The sequence below is a fragment of the Atractosteus spatula genome, chromosome 6, assembly GCF_055471065.1.
Source record: "Atractosteus spatula isolate fAtrSpa1 chromosome 6, fAtrSpa1.hap1, whole genome shotgun sequence".
NCBI lineage: Eukaryota > Metazoa > Chordata > Actinopteri > Semionotiformes > Lepisosteidae > Atractosteus > Atractosteus spatula.
Window position 1 is genome coordinate 39,340,693 of NC_142711.1, and position 27,991 is coordinate 39,368,683.

Below are 27,991 nucleotides of genomic sequence, written 5' to 3' on the forward strand. Positions count from 1 at the left end.
CAAGCTAATTGAATTCTTTATTAACATGTAAAATTTGTTGCAAACAACTAGGACATGAGATGTATGCATGACACAATGAAGCTGAACTGCTGGATGTTACTGCAACCTCTGTTGAGTTCCCCAACAGTTCCTCTGTTTGTAAATTACATGAGTTATTTAGTTTATTTAGTTCTGAGTGATGACTATGTTTCCTTTAAAGCCAGTGACCAACCAATGAAAAACACAATAATGGCCTTTTTTATTTGACTGTTCCTAGATAACCTGTGGAGCGATTATGGGCCCCAGACCATGCTTGTTGAGAAGAAGAACCAGCCCTCTGTTCCTACAGTGGACGTTTCTAGTAATGCTAATTTGCCTTATGTGTCAAATGATATTGCTACATTTTTCACTCTCCTGGTTGGGATCTACTTTCCTTCAGTGACAGGTAAGAATGTGTTTTACATGTCTCCTAGTGCCAGGGTTTAGACAAGCTCTGGTCTATTCACATCATTTAAAAGCATTTCAAGCAAGTGCAACACTAAAGACTAATCTCCTTGTGTCTTTCAAAAGAGATTTAAAAAGACTTGTGACTCTCTGCTATCTGTTTGAGATGTGAATATACTGTACTTGGATATATTGTAAATGAAAAGGCTGAGAATGTTTTCTAGCTACCTTTACACTTCATGGTTTTCTATTCATATGTTTATGTAATCATAGTAATAATTTTGTAATTGTGTCCTTCTAATTTTTAATTAAAGACCATTGGTTACACCATAGCCAATTTAGGTGCGTCATAGCAAAGAGATTGAATACTTATACAATCGGTTATTTTCTGTTTTATATTTATAATTAATATGGGAAGATCTGTAGAGTTTTTTTTCACTTTGACGTTATGAAGTGTTTTATGTCGATCAGTAGGAGACAAATCACACTATGACAATAAAATATGAAAAACATCCAAGGGGGTGAATACTTTTGATAATCACTGTACTTGTGGAAGCGCTACTTTCCCAGATAGGATTTGCCTTTTTTATTGTTTTCTGCTTTTCATCATTACCTTCAGTAAATTTGGCTTTGTCCTCGTCTAATGGTTCTCACTTGACTATCCCTATACCTGACTAGCACTGTGCAATTACATGATGGGCTTTTTAAAAGAACTGAGCAGAAGTACAAAAGGAGAAGATCTTAACTTGAGGGCTAAGGACAGGGTAGATCCTCCTCTGTCAGTTTGCTTCATGTACAATAAAGTAGACTTGTATGTTCTTTTTTTAAAGTAAGATCTGTAAATAATACGGTAAATCAAACACAAATAATAGTCAAATGAAAACAAACAGTTACAAACAAAGAAAAGGCTAAATATAGCACTGTTACAATAACATTTCCGCTGTTATGTTGTAACAGCAAATCAGCCCTCTTTTCGCATCACAAAAATTAAAGAATGTAACAGAAAAAATAAACTTTTTCAGTTTCTGTTTTCAGCTATTGGCACTTCAGTAGGTTCTTTCAACGGTTCTAACCTTCTAACCGGTTCTTTGTTTGGTCAGTCATTATCTCCGTTTCCCACTGTCAGCCCCTCAGCTGTCGGCTGTCGGCTGTCGGCACTGGTATTAGGTGCACTCGTTCAATCACTCTGTCGCTCTGGGGCTCTCAGCTATGCACACACCATAGTATTTAATGGTGTACTTAATACACATACCAATAAGAAGCATATCTAAAAAGGGAGAAGCTCCGCTGTCGCTGTTGGGACTGTAAGATTGGTCCCCTCAGATGATTATTAAGGCTGCCTGTCACACCATATTAACAACAGCTCTCGGTACAGTGAGCTTTCTGTTTTGACTCATGGGATGATTCAGACACTAAGAGAAAAGGCAGAAAGAGGTCTGTACTGAAGTGCTTATTCCCTATTCATAAAGGGGGTGTTCTTTAGGTTTTGTGTTACACGTCTTACACAACTGTGGCTGTGGCTTTGACTGCTGAGCTAAACATATAGCTTAAGCGCTTTGAGAAGCCACCTTTAAAGGCGCTATATAAGATAAAGTTTATCATTATGATTAAAGAATTCAAAAGGTAAAAAGGAAAGAACAAAAAAGCCTTAACTCTTCTTGTAAAGACAATGTCGTCTTTGGACAAAAATGTTCCAAATGCCGAAAAAGAGATGCTTTATGTATTACATGTTTGTCCTTCAAGGTCTTACAAAATTAAGAAACATACTGTAGGTAGTTTCAAGAAAAGTGGAAAAGGCTTTCCGCTTCAGTCCTGCAATATTAATTTAAGCCCAAATGAAATAAAACCTTCCTGCATGGGGAAAGCCTCTTCTAAGAGAAGCCAATTGGAAGTATTTGGCAGTCGTGGGTGAAAGTTTTGTCTTTTTTCAACCCCAAACCAAACTTATTTTACAGATTAAATATGTGTTTCTTAATCTACTTTCTTTCTAATAGGAATAATGGCTGGATCAAACAGGTCCGGAGATCTGCGTGATGCTCAGAAGTCTATCCCGATTGGCACTATTATGGCTATAGCAACTACCTCCTTCATTTGTATCCTTCTATTTGTTAAATTGAATTAACAAAGAACATTTTATAAAGGGCTGTGTCACCCACACCTTGACACCTTGACAAAAAAGATATTACCATTAATATCAATCAGAAATGCACCATTGTATATTAGTGAACTTGATAAATATAAAATGGTGGATAGCGTATGAGCAACTAAACATATTTATGAATAAATTAAGATTTGTTGAAAGTCAGACGCTGATATTCTGTATATTATGATCTGGACAATTATTGTGATACTGATATTAAGTGTGTGTCATACTGTGACACTGATAAAAATAATGTACGGTATTCCACCTGCAACACGAATGTGCTATTTACCTTAATAAAAACACAAACATTTCATGTGTGCTGCTGTTTGGTGCCTGCATTGAAGGTGTGGTCTTAAGAGACAAGTAAGAGCTGTTTTATGTTTTTGTCAGTGGATATTTGCTAGCTGATTTGTATTGCTTAGGAGAGTAAAAGGAAATAGAAGTATTTCATAAGAAGACTGCATTGCCAGCTGCCATATCACCCTGCAACTCACAACTGACAACCCACTGAAGCTAAGCAGGTGTGAGCCTGGTCAGTACCCGGATGGGAGACCTCCTGGGAAAAACTAAGGTTGCTGCTGGAAGAGGTGATAGTGGGGCCAGCAGGGGGTGCTCACCCTGCGGTCCATGTGGATCCCAATGCCCAAGTATAGTGATGGGGGCACTATACTGTAAACAGGCGTTGTCCTTCAGATGAGACGTAAAACTGAGGTCCTGACTCTCTGTGGTCATTAAAAATCCCAGGGCATTTCTCGAAAAGAGTAGGGGTGTAACCCCCGGCATCCTGGCAAAAATTTCCCATTGGCCCTTACCAATCATGGCCTCCTAATAATCCCCTCTATGAATTGGCTAGATTACTCTGCTCTCCTCCCCACTGATAACTGATGTGTGGTGAACGTTCTGGTGCACTATGGCTGCCGTCGCATCATGCAGGTGGATGCTGCACATTGGTTGTAGTGGAGGGGAGTCCCCATTACCTGTAAAGCACTTTAAGTGGAGTGTCCAGAAAAGTGCTATATAAGTGTAAACAATTATTATTATTATTATTGGTGTTGATTAACTTGTAATTAATGTTGTTAATAAGCTTAGAAGCTTATTTCTAGCTTAGAAGGTTGCTTATTTCAGATTGTTGCCCCCAAGCTTTTCATATGTATTAAATATATAAAGTTATGTAGATCAGAAACACTGTGCTTGATGTAAAATATACTCAGAAATCAAGAGATAGATAAAAATGTTTTTCTTAATTATGCTTTTAATACTTAAAGGTCTGCTTCAATATTTTGAAAATTAACTATATTTGCTGCTGCACATTTTATAAATGATATTTAGGCTCCCCAAACCTTCTTACCTAGACAGTGCCAGGATACAGCCTGAGTTCTGCAGGTGGTAGAATGTAAATTGTATTCCTCAGTAACGGAACCATCTGATGTTGCTGAAGTGTCTCAGCACTGCATTGTTCGTGTATACAAGAGGTCTGGTTTCCTCTTGTTGAGATGTCAGGTGGAGGCTCTTTAATTGTAGTGTTTTTATTTCTGCTGCAGGTTTGGAGACTCAGTAAGTGGGAATCTGGTGATTGGTACATTATCCTGGCCTTCTCCCTGGGTCATTGTTATTGGCTCTTTTTTTTCCACCTGTGGAGCTGGATTACAGAGTCTCACAGGAGCCCCACGGCTTTTGCAGGCCATAGCAAGAGATGGAATTGTGCCTTTTCTACAGGTGAGAGACCTGTCTGTCTGGATTCTGCATCCTCTAGTCTTCTGTATATCTGGACACAGCAGACCAAAACTACTGCACCATATAATTACTGTACTACTCAGGAAATGAGCGAGCTGAAATTCTTCATTGTCTCTTTGGCTTCATTGGCCAGAAAAATGTTTTTAGCTACAAAATACTGTATACTACTGTAATCTGCAGTCACAGTCCTCTAAATTACCTTAAAGTAATCAGATCATGTGTTATTTTACAGCACTCTTATATGAAATCAATATAGGGTAACGTGAGTTTCACCCCAGAACTTAACATTACATATAAATTATTCTTGAATATTCAGAAAATTTCTATCTTCTTTCATAGGTTTTTGGTCATGGAAAAGCAAACGGTGAGCCAACCTGGGCTTTACTGCTCACTGCAGGCATCTGTGAAATAGGAATTCTTATTGCATCCTTGGACAGCGTGGCTCCGATTCTCTCAATGTAAGTATACAGGTAGTACCCATACTCCAGCTGTCTTATTGTGCAGCGCTGTCTATCAAGAATCAAGAATATTCACAAATTACAAACATCACACAGCATATTACAGGTGTAGACCATTTTACCCAACAATTTTGAGAGACCTGGATAGCTTCAGATGCAGGTCTGCTGTCTTTTAAAAGGGAAAAATTACCATGTAATAAATGCCATATAATACATACTTGGGTAATGAGTAAACTGAGATTCTATATAGTCTTAAGGAAGTCCATGACTAACCGTTACCAGTTTGGTGTTGTGTAAAGGCTCTGTAATAAGAGATGAAACATAACATATTGTTTCAGCTCTTTCCAGCAGCTGCCTGGACGCCTCAGCTTGTTCTGAACTAATACATTTTTTTATATTCTGCTCAGGTTCTTCCTGATGTGCTACTTGTTTGTCAACCTGGCCTGTGCCGTACAGACTCTGTTGCGAACCCCCAACTGGAGGCCTCGTTTCAAATTCTACCACTGGTAACTCACGCTGTTCTACTCTGGTCCTTCCAAAACTTTACTGCTGTTTTTTAGAAGAACTGATCGGTAGAGTATCCAGATTTGAGCACTCCAGTTGTATTGTGTTTGTGTGCATCCTAATGTGTAGGGTAGTGTTATGTGCGGCGATGGGCAGAAATGGGTGGAGTGGTGGTTCTGTGGCTAAGAATCAGTGCTTGTGGCTAGAAGGTTGCTGGTTCAAATCCCATATCCAGCAGAGGAATCCTATTCCTTTGGGCCCCTGAGCAAGGCCTTTAACCCCAGCTACTGCAGCTATGCTGTACAATGGCTGACCCTGTGCTCTGACCGCAGGCTCTCTCCCTGTCTGTCTGTCTCATGGAGAGCAAGCTGGGGTATGCAAAAAGACAAATTCCTAATGCAAGAAATTGTATATGGCTAATAAAGTGATCTGATCTTAGGTGGCTTGTGCTTTGATTTGCTTGACTGTCATTTGTGGTGTTGTGGCAGTGGCTTCTGGGACTGGCTAAGGTCAGTATGGTTCAGAGTAGTAAGCTTCAGGTTCAGTGGCTGAGGGAGATTTTCCCTGGTCTCAGCTCTTGGCTCAGCAGGGCCTTGTGATGAAGGATTTCTGGTCATTGCTTTTTAGATTTAACCAATATTTTATTACTCACATCTGTTTAGGTTAACCAGTAGGTTATTTGATTAGCAGTGGCCATGGGCCTAATTCAACCCTGAACACATTGTTCAGTGTTTTTCCCTCCACACGGAGAATGTTTGTACCAAACATGGTGTGTAGTGCTTTAATGAAGTGTTTGTTCCATTTTTGTACTTCTGGCCTGCGATTAGACCCCAAACTTCACTGGCTTATGATACAATGTGTTGGATTATACTTTGAAATAGCTGGTGCTATATTTTTGCAAATGTTGATATTGTAGAACCACCTTCTGTAAAACCACCATAGTGTAGAAATCCTTTCATGCCCTCTCCTACATCGCCTTCACTGTCAGATCAAAACTCCCTGATGATCTGATCCACAGACCAATGTATGGCTAGGTGTTTGTTTGTTGTTCTTCAGTGTGAAGTTATTTAGTTTCAGATTGTCATTACTTACTTGTTCTCAAAATACATTGATTGTAATGTAAGGTAATTTCTAATAGTGCAAGTAATGCTAGTAGACTTTACTACCTAAACATTCTTTCATGCCAAATTGAGTCAAATGCTTTTCTGAAGTCAATTTGTCTTTTTTTGTTGGTATACTGTAAATATGATTGGATGTGGACTATGATACATTAGCATAATAATACAGTTTTGCACATTTTAAGGAAAAACATACAATACAACATCATGAGCTCTTATGGAAAAAAATATTTAAAAAACAAAAGTAATCAACATGCTCTTTCAGATGCAAGCCTTCCAGTTGTTCAGTCATCAAAGGGCTCTTTTCAGTTTGCAGCTTGATGCATATTACACATGGAGTATGCAGCCATTACCTGCCCTGTGTCAGGATTATGGTTGCTTTAGTAAACTGAGTCAGTTAGGATAAATCAATGATGAGAAAATATTTAAAAGGAATACTAAGTTTCTTTAAATCAATGAATAAATAAATTAATAGCTTTTTGTGATTCTGTGTTGTGCGCCAGTAACAGTCTATGTGTGTCTGCCTGTCACTGCAGGACCCTGTCTTTCCTAGGGATGAGCCTGTGCCTCGCTCTGATGTTCATTTGCTCCTGGTATTACGCACTTATGGCCATGATGATTGCTGGCTGCATATACAAATATATTGAATATCGAGGGTAAGACAAATACAGCCATCTCACTGGGCAACTTTAGATGTGAAGGAACAGGTAAAGGTTCATTCCTTGCTGAAGGGTAAAGAAAAGAAACACAACGTTTCGACCGTGGAGACTTCTTCAGGTGTGTTTCTTTTCGTTCCACTTTCATTCATTTCTTTCCCTTTCAATGTGAAATGAACCTTTTCTTGTTTTTTTGCAGCCTACGCATGCTATGTAGCTACCTTCTTGAGATTTAGATGAGTGTATTTTGAATGCTGCAGACCATACTCATTTATAGCAGGTTTTACCTAGTTATAGTTTCAAGTTGATGTTATAAATAGACTGTGAGAATGTGAGTCAGTCTTAAAATTTAGAGAGAGCATACCTTCCTTTTTTCTATTATGGTGTACCTCTTACGTAAATAAATTATTGAATAAAAAAAATAGCATGTCCTTTCAGTTCACATGCTCTACTGGGAAACCTCACCTGTTCCCCTCACATTTTGCAACTCTGAGATCACAGCTTGAGCAGTTTAACAGATCCTGTGCCATAAAATCTAAAAACAAGAAAAACAAATCTAACAAGCACTTGAATTGACACCATGGTGACACAATGATAGCTTTGCTCCAGTATTTTGCCCAGTTTTGGGCAGCACGGTGTCACAGTGGTCAGCATTGCTGCCTTGTCCAAAGACTGAGGCTTTGGGTTCAGTTCTGGACCTGGTGTGGTTTCTGAGTGTATGTACTTCTTGTGTTTATGTGGGTTTCCTCTGGATGCTCTGGTTTCCTCCCACTGTCCAAAACTATTTGACTGGTAGGTTAATTTGCTTTCTGGGGAGACTGGTATGCATGTGTGCATGTTTGTGTGTCCTGTGTTGAAATGGCATCCTGTCTAGGGTGTATCCTGCCTTGTGCCCGTTGGTTACTCGGATAGGCTCCGGCTCCCCAGCAACCCTGAATTAGATTAAGCATTTAGAAAATGGATGAATGGGTGAAACTGTGTACACATGCCATATAAAGGCTACATTTATCTTTAAATTTCTGGTCATCTTTCAATCTTTTTTGGTCAAAAACCATTACAGTGTTTAATCATAAGGTCTGATGTGCTGCATTTGTGTCTATCCAGAGCTGAAAAGGAATGGGGAGATGGGATTAGAGGTTTGTCCCTCAATGCAGCACGCTATGCCCTCATCAAGCTGGAGGAGGCGCCACCTCACACCAAAAACTGGAGGTATGTCAGAGTGGAAAATTACCATCCCACTGTACGCAAGTGTGTGTGCTGATGGTGCCGTTGAGGGACCTCGCATGTTCAGACTTGACCACTCTGTGGTGCCAAGGAATGTAGAAATCATTGGCAAGACTTATCATAATCTGTTGTTTACCATTTCAAAGTAGTCAAGATTTGTTGATAATGGAATCAAATCTAGTTTATCTTTGAAAAAGATCTTTTACACATCCAATATTTGGTTCATTATTTTCCTACCTAGCTCCTACTAACATAGTAAGTACTCACATGAATGGAATGAATGGAATATTCTGTAGATATTTGCAGGTTGTTGATGAGATGTCTCAGTGGCCATTTTTTTTGCCCTAGACTTATTTAAAAACATAGACTTTTCCAGTTCAATAATAAAAATTGTATCTTCGATAATTCTGATAATACTTCCTTACACCTGAAGGATTAAAAGCATACATCTGAATTTGCAACCTTTAAAATAAAGTGTGATTTAAATATCCGACTATTCAAACTCATTCTAATATGTTTTCAACCATGTGCATCCCAAAACATATTCCTGGTTAGTCAAAGGATCGGTCTTAGCCATATTGAATGCTGAACAGCAAATTCTTTTTTTGTTCATTAAATTTTTTATTTCAAGATTATATTAAGCTTATGTGTCATTTTCAAAGAGATAAACTGTTTTAAAAATCCTGGACCCAGTCAGGCACTACATTTTTGTATATGTTTCATTGGCCTTAACAACCTTTGCTGTATTTAATTTTTACTGTAATGATTTGCGGTTCTAAACTTCAGTGATGATTGAAACTTTGTTAGATGGGTGGACTCATAATAAGGCACAAATGACTTTGTATTTGTATTACCTATTCCTATTAAAGCACATTATAGAGGATAACAAGTTCCCACCTGCTATGTTTCCCTAACACTATATTTGGCAGAATTCTGACAGAATTGGTTTTATATGGAAATCTATTGCTCGGTATTGTCAGATTCTATGAAAGATATCAGGAATGCCTCAGGAGATGCACAGGTTGACACTCTCGGATTTCACACATGTTCAGCCGTACATTTGGGCTGAGCAATGTGGAAGGTACAAAAGAGAGAAAAATAATTCTTTGAACATGCTGTAAAAAGTATTAGAGGCATGGGTGCTGATGAAAGTATGATGAAAGGTGTAAGTAATTTTCGTAACAAAATGGAATTTGTAACATGAGCACCTGTAAACAGTAAAGAGTTTAGATGTTGTTTCCAGAGTCTTTACCTTTGACTTTTCTGAGCTATGGTTTCTTTTTGTGTATCACTTCCAGACCCCAGCTTTTGGTGCTACTGAACTTGGACTTGGATCACAGTGTGAAACACCCACGCCTGCTCTCCTTTACCACCCAGCTGAAGGCAGGGAAGGGACTAACCATTGTTGCCTCTGTTCTCGAGGGATCATATCTAGCAAAGAAGCCTGAGGCAAAGAGAGCTGACCAGGTAACAGAGAATCAATGTTGTTGTACTCATTTGTCTCTGTGTACGAACTATACCTCCAGAGGCAGTGATCAGCATTTGGATTTTAAATGATCATCACATCCATGCATGGACATGTAGTGTTTCTGTACATTTTCAAAACAGATATAGAATTGTGGCAAAGCAAACAAACAGACTTTTCTCCAGGCATTCCTAACAAAAATTCAACTTCCCATGATGGATTACACATACGGTTTTCTTCTGGAATTTTCTGCTTTTTGTTCAGTGATTCGGGATGTCTATCAACTGGGTCAGCAGAGTTGCCCACTTTGTTTACATCACTTGCAGTTTTTCAAGCATAAGAAGCTGTAAGAATTAAAATGTATATATTATATTAAATGGAAAAACAAATGTGTGTAAATCTGTAAATCTGCTTCAGGTTGATTTATTTTGATGAGATCATTAAAATGTAAAGGGGAAAATATTTTGTTTAAAACTTAAAAACTACAATTAAGATAGCTACAAATTATTAAACAAAATTGATAATTTTATTAATTTACTTATTTAATTCTAAAAGTTTAATAGGATTAATTGTAATTTAGTTAATTCCACCAAAAACAATTAAAAACATGTTTATAATTGCTGAAAAATATTTTGAGTGTTTTTTAATCAGGGATGCCAATAGCTAAAACTGAAATATGACTAACAATTGCTACTTACTCAGTCTGTTACTCAACTCGGCATCTGTTAAATGCAAATTGTATTTGAGTTTCAGAGCTGCCCTCATTCAGATGTGTTTGCTAAAATGTGACTAATTGGACTTGGACTTGGCCAGGAAAATACCCACTCACTGTGGTTGTATGCGCTTGTCATTGTCATTTCCAGTGTCTGTTCATCGTAAGCTGAAGTAAGCAAGCAATTTGGGAAGTCACTTAATGAGTTGAGTTGAGAAATTGCTTTAAGCTCTTCAAATTGAAGTCGATTTCAGTAATGTTTTCAGCTACAGATTTAAACAAGCAAGCAGATCATTTGCAGGCACCAGTTAACACCTGTGATTAATGGCAAAGTTGCATCAAAAACCAACTGACAGGTCCAAGACTTAGAATAATTGTACAGGAACATGGAATGCATTTATTGATTTCAAACATTCATTAAATAGGGAGGAAAACAGGTGAGAGAAACATTAATATAATAATATATAATGTGGTATACTTTGAGATAAATTGTGTTACTGTACAGGTAAAGTCTAAAGTGAAAGGTTTATAATTTTTGGAATGCAGTCTATGAAAGAACGAGACAGATCAACTAGTGGATAGGATGAACATCTAATCAATAGAGAATTAATGGCAATTTAAACAGATCAGTAGCACACATGAATAAAGTAATACAAATATAAACTTATGAAATGTTGAAGGAAGTGCAGGATTTACTTAAGGAATAGATGTTTAATTTGTTTTGGTCACCATAGCACAGAAAAGATATTCTAGCCTTAGAAAGAGATCAAACGAGAAATAAAAAACATTGCTGGTCTCAGGGAACTTTCATATACAGAGATGTCAAGAAGGAAAACTTTTCAGTTCAGAACAAATTAAATTGAAAAGAGATTTGATCCAGTTACACAAAATTCTGTGGGATAAATGCAGGGAATAGGAAAGTCATTTACTCAAAGAGTAGTGGGTATTTAGTACAAATCCTCAAAGGGATTAACAAAGCCAATCTTATGAACTTCTTCAAAAGCAGCAGTTAAAGTAGAACCAGAAGACACAAATGGAAGCTAAGGGAAAGTGCTTTTAACAAAGAACTGGATGTATTCCTTTACACAAAGACTTTACACTAGACTTTCTAGGTACCCACTTTTAAATCAATCCAGTTCACAAAATTTTGACTGTAATGATATATTTCACACAAATAAATATTTCTATCAAATACTTTCTTAGATTCTATCAAAAAGCACAAGTCTTTGTTGCACAATCTAAAATGTATTGATCCCCAGAGAGGTCAAATATCAAATACTAAAATAATTGTGCAATAAAGGTTAAATAATAATCTATGGTGACATAAATCTTTCTTAATAATAAAATCTATTTTGTCACTGTTAATAATTATGTATTTTATATGTTTTTTATTCTTTTTTTTCAAAGCAACTTTTTTTCAAAGTTTCAAAGAAATATTATATTATGTATTCAGTAGAGGCGCCCCTGCCAATACCAACAAAGGAAGAGACCTGTGCTTCGGTTGTGTCTCCAGCGACTTCACTTCAATTAAAGAACATTTAAAGAACATTATTCTCTGATAACTATTATGTACTGTGAAATGAACAGTACACAAAATGCATTTTATAGACTCACTAACATTTTTAAAATAAGATATGACCAAAAATCACATTATATTTCTATTACAAAGCTGAAAAGCAGCGTGCATAGCCTGTTCGACCAACTTTTTCATTTTAAAATAGTAACTTCTTACACATCAATCTTTAGCCAAGAATTGAAATGACTGATTTCCTAATATGCCAACTGAATGGTTTATTCTTATGGTTATATGGTTTATTCTTGCTTAGCTTTTTATTTAATTTGTTCACTAGCTACAATGTAAAAAAGAAAATGCTGTTTTGCACTAATGTGATTCATATGGCACTTCTCATTTGATGTAGTTTTTCAACTCATAATACATCCACATTCTGTTTCTTTACCTGGTTTGCTTGTCATATGCAGTAAGAAGTACTGAAGTACCAGATCAGATCTAGATCTTTTTCTTCCAGCTGAAAGCATGGAGTACCATAAGCATTTCTTGCATCTCCACAGCTTTAATAATGAAGGTGCTCTAGTTTTAATCTTTCATCTAATTAGTGCATTGTATACATGTCATTTATGTGGGTACCATCAATAAACAAACAGTAGGGATTGATGACACGGGATGTGGAAAAGACCGGCTGAAAAGGAGGGATAGGTTACAAAAGAGAAGAGGTGAGAAAACAGCACACCTGAGTCTGGCAATCAAGACATAGTAGTAGCCCTGAGGCACCACGCAGTCTGCATACAGCCTCAACCCTGGGATTATACCAGTTACAGCCACCCCGCTATTTGCCAGACAGAAAGTGAATGACAGCATCGCAATCAGATAGATTACATTCTTTGCAGTCAACGCTGGAAAAGTTCAGTCCTCGCCATCAAAACTTTCCCTGGTGCTGACTGCGGTTCTGACCACGAACTGCTTGTAGCCACCATCAAGGTGAAATTCTGCAACATCAAAAAGAATACTCCATCAAAGCATTTTGATGTCTCCAAGGTACCTGTTTCATACGCAGTCGCAGTGAAGAACAGATTCGAACTGCTTGGCAATGAAGACAAACAGCCGGACGAATTGTGGCAGGAATTCCAATCCACGATTAACAAAACAGCACAGGAACATATACCATACAAAAAATTAGAGAAAAGGAGCAAGTGGCTGTCGGCAGAAACCATCAAAATCGCCGATCAAAGAAGAGCGGCCAAAGCCGTTGGGGACCGAGACGAAGCTAGGAGGCTAAATGCGGAATTTCAAAAGGCAGCAAGGAAGGACAAAGAAGCATACTGGGATCAGCGATGCAAGCAAATGGAGGAGGACTGTCGAAAAAGGTCACACCAGAAATCTCTTTGCACAGGTCAAGAAAATTCGAACTTCTTTCACTGCCCGCAAAGGAGCAATCAAAGACAAGAACGGGAAGGTCCTGACTGGCCAGTAAAAGCAGATGGAGAGAATACACGGAAGAGTTGTATGCAAGCACTAGCGACCCTGAGCCACCCCACGACGACCCAGTGGAAATGGAGCCAGCTATCCTGGATGAGGAAGTCGTATGGGCGCTGAAGCAGTTACCAAACAACAAGGCACCTGGTATTGACTGCATCCCAGCAGAAATGTTGAGGCCTGTTCCACCAGTGGCTATCAAAGCGATCTGCCAGAAGATCTGGGAAACCAGCAGGTGGCCAAAGGAATGGAAGAGATCAGTATTCATCCCACTGCCTAAGAAAGGTGACGCAAGGGACTGTTGTAACTACCGTACAATAGCCCTGATTCCTCATGCGAGCAAAGTCCTTCTGAAGATCATACAGCAGCGTCTGCACCCAATCATTGAAGCAGAACTACCTGACTCGCAAGCTGGCTTCAAACGAGGTCGTGGTACCCGTGACCATATCACAAATCTGCGGTGGATTATGGAGAAATGTCATGAACATCAGAAAAACATCTACATTTGCTTCATCGACTACAGTAAGGCATTCGACTGCATCGAACACGATAAGCTATGGAAGGCCCTGCAAGAACTGGGTGTGTCAGCACACTTGATCCAGCTGATAAGATCCTTTTATAAAGATCAAGAAGCAACTGTTCGAACACAACACGGAGACACCGAATGGTTCAAAATCGAGATAGGTGTGCGACAAGGCTGTATTCTGTCCCCTTTTCTTTTCAATCTTTACGCAGAAATGATCATGAGGAAATTAGATCTGGAAGAATCGGAAATCGGTGTGAAGATTGGAGGCAGAAATATTAATAATCTCCGCTATGCTGATGATACAACATTACTGGCAGAAACAGAAGATGGCCTGAAATACCTCATTTTAAGAATCAAAAAGGAAAGTGAAAAGATGGGTCTCCACCTCAACATCAAAAAGACGAAGATCATGACAACAGCAGGAAATGGAGCAGTCAAAATAACCATCAATAGTGAAGAGATCGAATGCGTCAAGGTTTTCTGCTTCCTGGGATCCATAATCGACCGAACTGGAGACTGCGGCCCTGAAATCAGGCGATGAACTGCGTTAGGCCGTAGTGCGATGCTGAGCATGCACCAAATCTGGAAGAGCAAAGACATCAGCCTCACAACCAAATGCAAAATGGTCCATGCTATTGTGTTCCCCATATCAATGTATGGGTGTGAAAGCTGGACCCTGAAAAAAGCTGACCGAAAGAGGATGGATGCTTTCGAGCTATGGTGCTGGAGAAGACTGTTACGGATACCATGGACAGCAAAGGTTACTAATAAAGAGGTTCTGGAGCGCATCAAGCCAGAAATTTCGCTTGAGGGAAAGATCACCAGACTCCGGTTCACTTATTTTGGTCACGTGATGCGATCAGATTCATTGGAGAAAGCAATGATGCTTGGAATGGTCAGTGGAACAAGAAGACGAGGCCGCCAAAGAACGCGGTGGCTCGACTCCATCAAAACAGACACTGGCTTAGGCATAGAACAGCTGAAAGTCCAAGACCGGAAAGCGTGGCGAGAGATGGCCTATAGAATCACTGAGAGTCGGATCTGACTGACCGGATAACATCATCATCATCATTGATGGAATTAACACTTTATGCAAGTCACTGTTTTTACTGTGGGACGTACTGTGGTACTGTAAACAAACTCCACAGAATAGGCAGTGGCTGGCTGAGGAAGAAAAGGATCGATCGGCGAGACGCAGGAATGATGAAAATGGCGGCTTTGCTATGGAAATGCATGAGGGCTGGTGGAGAGGTGTAGGTGTGGGGAGACGAAGGGGGGGCCAAGGTTATGCTGACAGTCATAATGGAGAAGCAGGTGAAAGTCTGGAGGCACAGCGATACCACTGTACAGGTGCTGAGGGAGAGAACTGTAGGACTTGTGCAATCAGTATGCAAAGGAATAAAAGGGAATTTTTAATGGCTAAATTGATTCAGGAAAGTAATAATAATAATAATAATTGCTTACACTTATATAGCGCTTTTCTGGACACTCCACTCAAAGCGCTTTACAAGTAGTGGGGACTCCCCTACACCACCACTGATGTGCAGCATCCACGTCGATGATGCAACGGCAGCCATAGTGCACCAGAACACTCACCACACATCAGCTATCAGTGGGGAGGAGTAATGAAGCCAATTTATAGATGAGGATTATTTGGAGACCATGATTGGTAAGGGCCATTGGGAAATTTGGCCAGGACGCCGGGGATACACCCCTACTCTTTTCGAGAGACACCCTGGGATTTTTAATGACCACAGAGAGTCAGGACCTCAGTTTTACATCTCATCCAAAGGACAGTGCCTGTTTAAAGTATAGTGTCCCCATCACTATACTAGGGCATCAGGACCCACATGGACCACAGAGTGACCACCCCCTGCTGGCCCCACTAACACCTCTTCCAGCAGCAACCTTAGTTTTTCCCAGGAGGTCTCCTATCCAGGTACTGACCAGGCTCATACCTGCTTAGCTTCAGTGGGTTGCCAGTTGTGAGTTGCAGAGTGATATGGCTGCTGGGTAGGTAATACACAAGCTTTTCAGGAATACTTGGGGTAGCTTGAATAACAGAGCTGATGCAGTGGCAAGTAGGGGTTAAATGCCTGGCTGATTATTTGCAGGTGGCTGAGAGAGCCTGCTATATTGGCCCATGCCATATCACTGTGTGATTGCGGATGGTCCTTGTGAAAACTGAGGACCTGGAACTTTGACCCATCTGAGAAAAAATGAGCGGTCTTTGTCATAGAATTGCAACTATTTTCTACAATAGAAATGTTTCTCTTAAAAAATAACTTTTAATGTATTTCAAAGAATGTTCAAGGTTAATACTGTTTCCATATACTGTACTTAGGTAACTTTTGCAAGAGGAATCAGTTTACTGTGCTGGTCCTATGAATGTATTGGTTTTCTTTGTGTCTGTGATGGGGCCTTCTGATTAACCTTCTATAGGAACATTCTGATAATTAACCAGCATCTGTCCAGAGAGAAATAGTTAAAAAACAAATACTCATGGGGTATGTATAAGTATAGCAGAGCACTGGAAATTTTACTATCAAAAATCATCTCTGTGTGGTTATGGAAACATGAGGCTATTTGGTAACCTACTGCAAAGCACTCTGTTCATTAATACAGTATTGTAGTGAATATACATTTAAATAATGGGTAAAATAATAGACACTGTATTAGTCAGTTGTAATCAAAATGCAAATTCCAGCAGTCATATCATCCTGTAACTCACAATTGGCAGCCCACTGAAGCTAAGCAGGTGTGAGCCTCATCAGTACCTGAATGGGAGACCTCCTGGGGAAAACTGGAAGATTGCTGCTGGAAGAGGTATTAAGGGGGATAGTAGGGGGCGCTCACCCCGTGGTCTGTGTGGGTCCTAATGCCCCAGTAAAGTGAAGGGGACACTATACTGTAAAAAGGCACTGTCTTTCGGATGAGATGTAAAACTGAGGTCCTGACTCTCTGTGGTCATTAAAAATCCTAGGGTGTTTCTCGAAAAGAGTAGGGATGTTACCCCGGTATCCTGGCCAAATTTCCCATTGGCTATAACCAATCATGGCCTCCTAATAATCCCCATCTATGAATTGGCTTCATCACTCTATTCTCCTCCCCACTGATAGTTGATGTGTGTTGAGCCTACTGGTGCTCTATGGCTGCTGTTGCATCATTCAGATGGATGCTGCACATTGGTTGTGGTGGAGGGGAGTCTCCATTATCTGTAAAATACTTTCAGTGGGGTGTCCGGAAAAGCACTTTATAAGTGTAGGAATTATTATTATTGTTAATGAAAAAAATAAAACAGTACTTTTTTGGGTAATGGTTTAAAAATGATCAAAATGTTATTTTATCTGTAGGTTATTGTAGGATATCCTGTTGGATGAAGAAAATAATTTTAATTTTAAAGGTAAAATTGTATTTGTTCTAAATTATAGTTGATGCCATTGGAACTGGATGACGGACAGGACTTTGTTTTGACAAAAAAAAACTTTTTTTGGGTTTAGTAAATTGAAATGCTGCAGTTTTTTAACCGAAGAACACAAAAATGATGTCAGAAAAAGAGGAGGCATTTGGGCTAGTGGAACCAAGCATATAATCTAGCTGTTTCATGATGGATCACAGGGTATCAATTTCAAAAACCTGGGAATGTGTTCTATTCGTGGTATTCTGCATTCGAGAAAACTATTCATCCTTTAAGTACCTGTATTTCCTTTGTAAAAGCAAAAACAACTGCCTTTTCTATCTCTTGCTTGTGTTTTTAGGCTATAAAGTCCACTATGTCTGCAGAGAAGACCAAAGGCTTCTGTCATGTAGTGGTGTCCTCAAACCTGCGTGATGGATTCTCCCACCTTATACAGTCGGCAGGGCTGGGTGGCATGAAGCACAACACGGTGCTAATGGCATGGCCTCACAGCTGGAAACAAGATGACAACTCCCTCAGCTGGAGGAACTTTATTGGTGGGTATCTGCAGCAAGAGCTCTGGTTTGCCACACAGTGCTCCCAGCAAGAGAAATATGTGTTCAGAGTGTTGGAACTCTCTTATATCCCTCAATATCTCTCTTACTTTTTTAATGTCTGTATCTCCTCAGTGATATTTCACTTGCCTGTATGCTGTGCATTTACTGGTTTGCTTGGTAAAGAACTCCTGCTGAGAAACTCTCAGTATCTCTCTCAGATATACAATGCTATAATTCATTTAAGCATGAGGCTGTGAATACAGCCTTTTAGGAATGTGTAGGGGAAAACATGTTATGAATTACCAGCCTATCTTTTTTCTAAGCCCTTATGTAAAAGAATACTTCCACATAAACATGAACTGTTCCACATTCGCAGTATATCACAGTAATTCTGCTTTATACAGTCGTCTGAAAGTACTGTATGCAACATCTTATTCTAAAAGATTTACCTATAAATGTTAAAAATATGTATGTCTATATGGAACAAGACACACGTTAATAGATTTCAAGCATTTAATTTCTGTAGTTGATACATGCACAGATAAAAATCTTTAAAAAGGGAGACATATGTAAAACTTTGTGAAAACAAATAATGAGAAAGTTCAACTTTAATCCCATAAGTAAAACATTGTGTGTAATTGTTGTCTTTCTTTCATCACACAGACACAGTGAGAGAGACCACAGCTGCACATCAGGCCCTGCTGGTTGCCAAAAACATAGACTCATTCCCTAGCAATCAGGAACGCTTCGGTAATGGTACCATTGACGTGTGGTGGATAGTCCATGATGGAGGACTACTCATGCTGCTGCCCTTTCTGCTGCGCCAGCACAAGGTATGCATTGCAGATGCTAATGGATAGTGTAGCACATGGCACAGAAGGTCTTGAAGAATTCATGGGGGGCACACTGCTGTCTTTAGTATGAAACAGAAAGCAGACTGATGATAAGCTGTGTATTAGCCTCCTCGGTGATGGGATCAAGCAATCTCGCCAAGCAGTGCTGTTAACTACAACTAAAAAAAACTGATTTCTCTCTGTTTTCTCTGCAAACAAGGTATCAACAATCTATATTCATAACTTTTCCAGCACAATTTTGGGGAAAAAAGAGAAAAACAATTACAAGGGCCTCTTGAGGTAAAGATGAGACACGTGGCTGTAAACAATCTCCAATATATTTTACAAATGTCAGTAATTTGTTATATGTTTCAGACATAGTAGTCTTATTGTTAATTGATTTCAAATCATTGTTAGCAAACACCTCTGCAATGCAAGACTCCATGGTTTCCTCAGCAGCTCTGATTGGCCTGCTCTCCCTGCAGGTGTGGAGGAAATGCAAGATGCGCATTTTCACTGTAGCCCAGATGAATGACAATAGTATTCAGATGAAAAAAGACTTGCAGATGTTTCTGTATCACCTCCGGCTTGATGCCGAAGTAGAGGTAGTGGAAATGGTAAGTACTTTCTTGTGTCAAGTCTTAGTTTATTGTGTATCAATAGCGCAGTGACACTAATATCATCTAATGCTAAATATAAAAAAGTTCCAACCTTTGTTCTCTCCTCAGGGCGGCATATTAATTGTTTTCAGATTCAAAACCTCAAACATCAAGGGCATTAGTTATTCATTAATTTGAATGTAGGGAATGCAATTAATATTGGTACTTGGTTTTCTTCAATCCACCAGCATGACAGTGATATCTCAGCTTTCACATATGAAAAGACATTAGTGATGGAGCAGCGCTCTCAGATGCTGAAGCAGATGCAGCTTTCCAGGACAGAGAGAGAAAGAGAGGTAGGTAATTTATAGCTGGTGCAGCGCTACTTCTTAAAAGCATGAACTGGATTTAAACTACAATCTGAACCTGAAGAAGCTGAACCTGAGAAGAGCATCTATCAATGCTCGAAAGCCCAGCCTTATTAACTTCTTTTAACATTATAAGTCCTTTGTCAGTGAATTTGTCTGGGAGCAGCTGTTGTAAAATACTAAGTCCATTTAAATTAGAAAAGCTGATTATTTCATTTGACAAAAGGAAATAAAAATATGTGACAGCACAGCAGCACTTTATTTTGTTTTATTAGCACAGCATAGTAACTGACATGTGAACTCTCCTTCTTGTCTGCTGGCTGTGCTCGGTGGCATCTTGTGTCTCAGATTCAGAGCATCACTGATGAGTCTCGTAGCTCCATTAGAAGGAAGAACCATTCTAGCACGCAGCCTGACAGCACTGATGATCACGTCATCCAGCTCAATGACAAACAAGAGGATGAGGTAGCCCAGAGTCCCCTGACCATTGCCTCTCCATCCCCAGTCTCACACCTGCAGTGCCACTGGCAGACCCTCATGCCCAACAATTCAGGACTGAAAATGAATGCTTTAAGGCATAAAATAACAAAATAATAACAACTAAATAATTTACCAAACATGGTACTTTGATTACATAAAATCCAAATTAAGTGAAGGAAGGTTAACTTTTTTTAATTTAAGAATCACCCTTTTTTATTTTTTGTCTAGTACAGTGGCTTTGTAAGTGTGGGTTTCTCCAAAAACCTTCATCTCATAATCCAGCATGTGTGTTATTAGTGTGTGAACATGGTTTCAGGCCCTCCTGTCTGTTTCACTTTTATGTACTAGAAAAGTTTAGCGCTTTACATGTTGCTAATGTTAAAATGTATTTAATAGGATATTTTTTAATGGCAAGAGAAAACCATGGTTCATTGTTTTTTTATTTTTTTACTATTTTTTTACTTAAATTCATAAAATATTAAAGTAGCACCATGGAAAACTACCCAAACTACCCAACAATTATAGAAAAACCTAACTGTTGTGATACTAAAAGTTGATAATTAGTAATTCTACAGTATGTATGGGGGAGGGGTGGTATAAAAACGTATTTATTTTGTTTAGAATTAAAAATACTGTAAAAAATCTATTTAGTCTTTGTCTTCTCCCAAAATCTGTGACTTACAGTCAAACTCTCAAATTTAACATTTGAGAAATGAACATGAATTCGTAAAAAAAATATTTGTATAAAGCCATCTATGTATTTTCTAACCACTTCTTCCAATTCAGGGTACACTTGGATAGGACGTCAGTCCACCACAGGGCTCACACACTCTCACAACCTGGCCAGTTTTCTCAGAAACTAATTAACCTTCTGTCACGATCGTAAACCCCTCCTCTTAAGGACGCTCCAGCCCTTCCTTGTCTGTTCTTGATCTCCTGCACCTGCCTCCGGTTCCTGCCTCCGTCCTATAAAACCCAGACGTTCCTGCCAATCTGGGCTCAGCTTTGGAAGATGGATGTCCAGAAGCCCACCTACCTGCGATTCCAGGAGCGACTTCTTAGGCTTCAAAACGGCGTCCTGACCATCTGTGCCCGGGACTGGGAGTGCCTGGCCTCGTAACCCCCTTTTATTCCCCTGACCCTTTGCCGGATCCTGCTCCGGCTTTTAACTTTGTTTGTCTGTGTCAGGATGGATCACCCAGCTTTGGACATTGGCTTACTCAGGTTATTCTCACGGACTCCCTTTGGACTTGTTTGCCCTGGACACACCCCCAGCTCACCTTGGACACGCCCCCAGTTCTTCTTCCAGTCCCTATCCTAGTCTTTTTTCCCCGTGTTTTCTCACTCCCTTCCGGATTGTGCTGTCTGCATAGGGTCCAGAAAGACGCTTTGTGACACCTTCCAGTTTGTCTTTGGATTGTGTAAGGAGTACCAGAAGGAAACCCATGTGAATATGCAAATTCCAAGCAGATAGTACCCCAGTTCCAGAATTGATTCCACAACCCCACAGCTGCAAGGCAGCAATGATAATCACTATACCACAGGGCTGACTAAAGCCATACAGTATTTGTAAAGTTAATTAACAGTATATAAATAGGATTTTGTTGTTTTAGCCTTGCTTTTCGTTAGAAAGGGAAAAACAAAACTATTTGTTATTGAGAAATGATCTCATTCTCATTCTGTGAGCAGATAATATTTGTTTTTGAATGTTGTTATTACATTTTTTCAGTAGAATCAAAGTATTAAATATTCCAAACCTATTTCTTATATTTGTTGGATGTGGGTGGCCAGTAAAATCCTATAAAGTGAATAAATTCTAAAAAGTTACATCTACAGTACCTTATTTAATTTGAGCTATTTTCAAAAGTTAAATGAAATAAAACAATGAAGAGGAAGAAATCCTGAGAAAAAAAAATGTTTTATCTGGCTGGTGTGATTATTTAGCCTATTTACATTGTAGAGCCATTAATTTGGAGAACAGGTCTCTGACATCCCAGCATTATGTAAACATTTGTGAATTTAGTCTGTATCTAGACTCCAGCAAGAAGGAAAACAGCTTAGGAGCTCCTGCACTGATGAAGGCCGTGGGTGATGCTTGCAGTTTTTGTCCCTTAAACTTGCTATCTGTGTTGAGAAAGAAGTAGTAGTTGAATACAAGTAGAAACCTTTTGTTATTTAAAAATTTCAGGCCCAGCTAATCCACGACAGGAACACAGCATCCCATTCCGCTCTCAGTGCCAAAGCAGATGCCACACCAGAGAGAGTGCACATGACCTGGACCAAAGACAAGCTCATCTCAGAGAAGAACCGAAACCGAGAGGCTAACATAGGAGTCCGGGACCTCTTCAACATGAAACCGTGAGTGTTTTCTCCTGACAGCTCTCACTTATTTCTGTGTAAATATGTTTAGCAATGTGGACAAAAAACAATGGAGTATTTTACAGCCTTTGTTGAACATCTCAAGCTAGTAGTTATCGAAAGAGAAAATAAAAATTTTGCACAAGCAGGTAGAAGTAAGAAAATCTCTTGACAAACTGCACCTTGCCCTGATATCAAAGTATCCTAGTCGTTCTTCCTGGGACTCAAGTCCAGATAGGTTTAATCCCACTGTTCAATTTTGTAAACATTTGTCTTCAGAATTTGCTAAGTAGATGCATTTTAAGATGTACTGTAGGTGCATGGCTAGCAGCTATATCACCCTGCAACTCACAACTGGCAATCCACTTAGGCTAAGCAAGTATGAGCCTGGTCAGTACCTGGATGGGAGATTTCCTGCGAAAAAGTAAAGTTGCTGCTGGAAGAGGTGTTAGTGGGGCCAGTAGGGGGCACTCACCCTGCAGTCTGTGTGGGTCCTAATGCGCCAATATAGTGAAGGAGACACTATACTGTAATAAGGTGCCAGATAAGGCGTAAAACCCAGGTCCTAGCTATCTGTGGTTGTTAAAAATCCCAGTGTGTTTCTTAAAAAGAGTAGGGGTGTTATACGAGCATCCTGGCTATATTTCCCATTGGTCTTTAGCTGTCATGGTCTCCTAATGGAATTCCCAATTCTATGAATTGGCTTCATTACTCTGTTCTCCTCCTCACTGATAGTTGATGTCTGGTGAACGTACTGTGTAAATATCTAGGCAGTGCTACACCTCAGTGGTGGTGGAGGGGATTCCAATTACCTGTAAAGCGCTTTGAGTGGTGTGTCCAGAAAAGAGCTGTATAAGTGCAAGAAATTATTCATTCTTATTATTAATTTTCAACTCTTGTCTGTACAAATGTTAAGTAACTTGAAATCTACAGCATTTACTAATACGGAGTTTAAGTATTTTCTATTAACCAAAATATGGTTTCAAATAGTGTTCTGTTAATCAGGTGAGGGGAAATCCGATTCCCTGGTATGTTCTACTTAGACCAGCATGATCGATAACAGTTTTATGTTTGCTCATCTTTGTAGTGCTCTGACCAAACTGTGCAACACCAATCTGATAATGACTATTTAGTGTTTTCTTAGCTTTTCTTACCTACTCCAGCAGTTGAAGTTTCTATACATCACAGGCTTGAAAAAAAGGCTACTTATATAAAGACCTTGTAGATTTATATGAAGTTGTTATTACTTCACTTTTGTAAGGATGATAACTGTTTACATAAAAAATAAATAGAACATGTTGCAGAAGTACTCTCTGACTCAAAATGATAAAAGATCAAACATAGAAGACATTTTTGAAAACGTGTTTCATTTGAGCTGACACCTTCTTAGGTTTCTGTATGACCATGCCTATGAGTGGTGATAATTTTTTTTGCAGATGTGTGAAAAATACCCACGTAAACAAACAAGATGAATGATGCTGCACAGAAAAAAGACTAAAGTGTTTTTTTCCTATGTGTTTTTCTCCTTCTAGAGAATGGGAAAATCTGTAAGTCACATTTATGTTTGCCTATGTGTGATGATAGTCTTGGTTTGAACTTATTGCCTTGCAGCTCATAAGGACTGCACTCTGTTAGCTGTGTAGCTTACTGAAACCTAGGAAACCATGTTTCTTTCTGTATCCCACACACGGGAGTCAAGACAGGTCCTGTGAGCTGGAATGGTGCTTCACGGTATTATTTGCATGTAACTTATATAGCATGTGTGCTGTAACGTATTTTGCTGCTTTCCATACATAAAACCTCCAGACCACTCTTCGGTCAGGGTCAGTTTGTGAGCAGAGATTTCATGCTACAGTACACTATCACAATTTGCAAGTTGCATTGCAAAGGATTCAGACAAGTTATGTATCATTTCCAAACAGTGTTTCAATTAAGAACACATAAAAAATACAATATAGAACATGGGAAAGGTTACAAATGAGAGACCTGTACACCCACCTTGCTTTTTTGCTAGGAACGTTTTGATCAGATTATCCTGTTCCATTGATTCTTGGAGGAGCCACAGGAATCTACTTTAAGAACATGGCTCTGTAATGTATTCCAGACACACACAGCCTCTTGCACTTCCTGTAATTTCCATTTGTGTTCCAGGGTATTGTTGCAAATAAATCCTAGTAATTGTTTTGTCAGTACCCTTCAGGCTTTATTGAATACTTGTGTCATATCCTCTCTTGTGTCTCTGTTCAAGACTGAATAAATCAGATCCTTTACCCTGAATATGTATGACATTTTTGACTCAGAATTATACTGGCCACTCTTATATGAATTCTTTTCTGAGCAAAAATAATCCAAATAGTACACAGTTTTCTTAATAGCTAGCAAGCTAATTAGTTGTACAAGATACTAGAAGCATTGGATATTCTGTGTAGCTGCAATAGTGTATTCTGAAATATTCTGCACAAAACTTATTTTTAAGTCTTTTCCTTGTTATTGCAGTGTATGGAAAGCATATGTTTCAGTAAGCATTATGTTCCTGTGTATAACAAGCTTTGCATTTACCTATAACAAATGTATTTTCATTTTTTTTCAAATTCAGCTATACTAAGTACTTGACGCTATGAGGTGCTATGATCTTTTTCTTTAATAAGAATGGATTCTTAGTCTACATAGAATTTGATCTGGGTATTTGGTCTTGAAATTAATTATCTAAAACATTTAATAATAAAATATATTTTTATATTAATAATTTCAAAGATTTATATAAGAATAATTGTAATGGTAATGTCTTAAAACACACATAGATACATTTTGACATCTGAATACAATGAAATTAGTTTTGAGCAAAATGTGTTTTATTTTAATTGTAAGACCTGGCAGAATAATAATGAAAGAACAAGAAAAAGAATTTCAAGCATATGCAGTGCCTTGAAAAAATATACACCACCTTCAAATGATGTCTCTTCTTGTTGAATTATCACTGATGTACACTGTATATAGTGTTTTAAGTGTTTTAATCAATATTTTAATTATATTTGATCATCTTGAATGCTTACAGTGAATACTTGATATATACAGTATATTGGTGAAAAGTTAAATGTCTGCAAAAATAATTCAGGACAATAATCTAAAGCACAAAAGATTTGAATTGCAACGCTGCCCAGCAGTTTTCTCAAACCAACTTGAACGAGCTTGAGCAGATATATAAAAAGACAACTTCACAATCCCTGTGTGTAAAAATGGTAAGCAAGTCTCACCCAAAAAGACCTCAAGCTGTAATTGGTGCCAAATGTATTTTTACTATGTATTTTACTCAGGGGGTGGAAAACATATGCAATCAACATACTATATTTTGGTTGCAAAAATGTTCCATCATAATTTTTGCTGATGTTTAACTTCTTCCACCCATATAAATGTCCAGTCTGGGCTTTTGTTTTGATAAAAATATTCACTTTATGAACGTGTATACACCTGTACCTCTTTTAACAACTTCATTTTAGTTTTTACATTTCACAAGTTCTTTTTATGAAAATTTGATACCAAGAAGAATGTGCATTGTTACCCATAACCCATAATTGTTTCGAATAATGAAACCCAGCTTCAAAACTATGGAGAGGCGATATAAAGAAAATGTTCAAAACCTCTGCCAAATGTAGAAAGCAAAGAGCAAGGCGTCATACGACTCATTTCATATTGAGCGTACACATCACATTCCACTAACTAGTATGGGTGAGAGCTAAACAGAGCCTAAGGAGTGGCCCAAGAGACATGTGTAATACAGTTCACTGCTTCTTGATGCGGTATTCACTATTGTGTGCTCTCTTACTTTTCATAAGAATATTTGTGGTTTAAACTTTATCATGGACCCTAAAGATGTTAAAATTAAAAATTGTGTGTGTGTGTAATTACACTAAAAGCAAATTAAGTGGTTGCTGTATATGATTAATGAGGTAACTTAACTTAGCAGGTAAGTAGTGTTTTTTATTACTAAACACACAAACCACAATATGAATGTGTCACGGACACGGACTGAGATCCATGTCAGATCTTGTAGTAGACCCTATGCGATGCGGTAAGAGCTGGAGAAAACAGGAGGCGTCGTAAAAGGGAACACACAGGGGTTTAATAGTGCACAAAATAATAGTGACAATCCGTGAGACAGTGAACGGGGAAGACAAAGAACGGCATCCAAATCCAAACGAGTCCAAAGGCAGGTCAGGGCACAGTCCGAGAGTCCATCAGCGAGAAATCCATCCTGTGACGCGACAAAGTTAATAATGGAAACAGGTTTTTCTTCTTAGGAATTCTATCTGTACGAAAGGGTTTCTGGGGAATTTCTGTTCATAAAAAGAGGTATTGGTGTACTTGTGTTTCAAGAAAGTGGAAGGGAGTGAATAGTTTTGCAAGGTACTGTATAAATAGTGTTTTATTAGTAGGATAATGGATTGGATTGATTTATTTAATTTTTACCTTTTTCTGTTTCATTTGACCTTTTGTAGTTTGGGCGGAACAGCCTGTTTTATTCTATGAGCTTCCAAACAACAACTCATCTTCATTATCATTAACTTTAAGAGAGTTGTTTCCATCACACGTTATCTGTTGTCCATCTTTGATTAAACACACTGTATGATGCTTTAGAATTGAATTACTGTGCTTAAGTTAAACTGTGCATTTAGAGCTGTGGGGTATTGTGGTATTTTTAGTGTTATTACTATTAGTATAATGGTATGGGATTAAGAGAATTTTGTTTTCTTTTGTAATTGGTGTTTTATCTAAACAATACCATTCATGATTCTGCTTTAAGAATATTAAAGGAGAATTCAGTTTGGTCCTGGCTCAATCTCTCATTTTGAAAAGTAAAGAAAGTGCAGCAGGGCTTCCCTTGCTCAGATACAGGATATGTGCTGTTACAAGGACAGCCTTAATATATACATAAATGCTTAAAATTATATCAAACCACTGAACAGACCTATCATACTGAAACTGGTAGTACTTTTAAACTGGATTGATCATTCCATGGTGTTAGAGACAAAGGATAATATGCAGATGCAGCCATTCAAAATGTGCGGTAAAAATCTGCAAAATTATCTGCAGATTACTGCGTTATACCACAGTACGTGATTGGCTGGCTAAAATGACCGACAGGCGGCACTCGAGGTGCATTGGTTGTTAGTGAAACGATTGCTTCATTTAATCTCTTTACTGTGCATGTTAAAATCCTCTTAATATTGAATATTAAAATGGAATTTTACAACTAAAGGGAAATTTTGGTACCTGAGCACAAAAATAAAGGGAGCATAACATCTCTGAACGTCATAAATTATATTAATTTTGGAATATAATTGTTTTATGTAAACTGTATATGGCTGGTATTGGTAGTTTAAATAAAAAATACACACCAGTATTCCATTTCTTCATAAAGATTTTAAGCATCAAAGTCTTTCATT

The 27,991-nt window shown here is 38.5% G+C and overlaps 1 protein-coding gene across 4 annotated transcripts in view; it reads left to right on the forward strand.

Annotated features, from left to right (window-relative positions):
- Positions 1-27,991, forward strand: part of slc12a7b (solute carrier family 12 member 7b) — a 168,319-nt gene that overhangs the window by 127,201 nt on the left and 13,127 nt on the right. For 2 of the 4 annotated variants that reach the window (XM_088919322.1, XM_088919323.1), the window contains exons 9-23: positions 257-424; positions 2,418-2,516; positions 2,872-2,929; positions 4,108-4,282; positions 4,640-4,758; positions 5,166-5,264; positions 6,917-7,036; positions 8,141-8,245; positions 9,559-9,727; positions 17,714-17,909; positions 18,573-18,742; positions 19,228-19,359; positions 19,590-19,697; positions 20,058-20,174; positions 22,378-22,547. In XM_088919322.1, coding sequence (XP_088775448.1) covers positions 257-424; positions 2,418-2,516; positions 2,872-2,929; positions 4,108-4,282; positions 4,640-4,758; positions 5,166-5,264; positions 6,917-7,036; positions 8,141-8,245; positions 9,559-9,727; positions 17,714-17,909; positions 18,573-18,742; positions 19,228-19,359; positions 19,590-19,697; positions 20,058-20,174; positions 22,378-22,547 — 2,005 coding nt within the window. Of the gene's footprint in view, positions 1-256; positions 425-2,417; positions 2,517-2,871; positions 2,930-4,107; positions 4,283-4,639; positions 4,759-5,165; positions 5,265-6,916; positions 7,037-8,140; positions 8,246-9,558; positions 9,728-17,713; positions 17,910-18,572; positions 18,743-19,227; positions 19,360-19,589; positions 19,698-20,057; positions 20,175-22,377; positions 22,548-23,983; positions 24,090-27,991 lie in introns of those variants that run through there. The other 2 variants (XM_088919326.1, XM_088919324.1) reach the window with 2 other exon arrangements.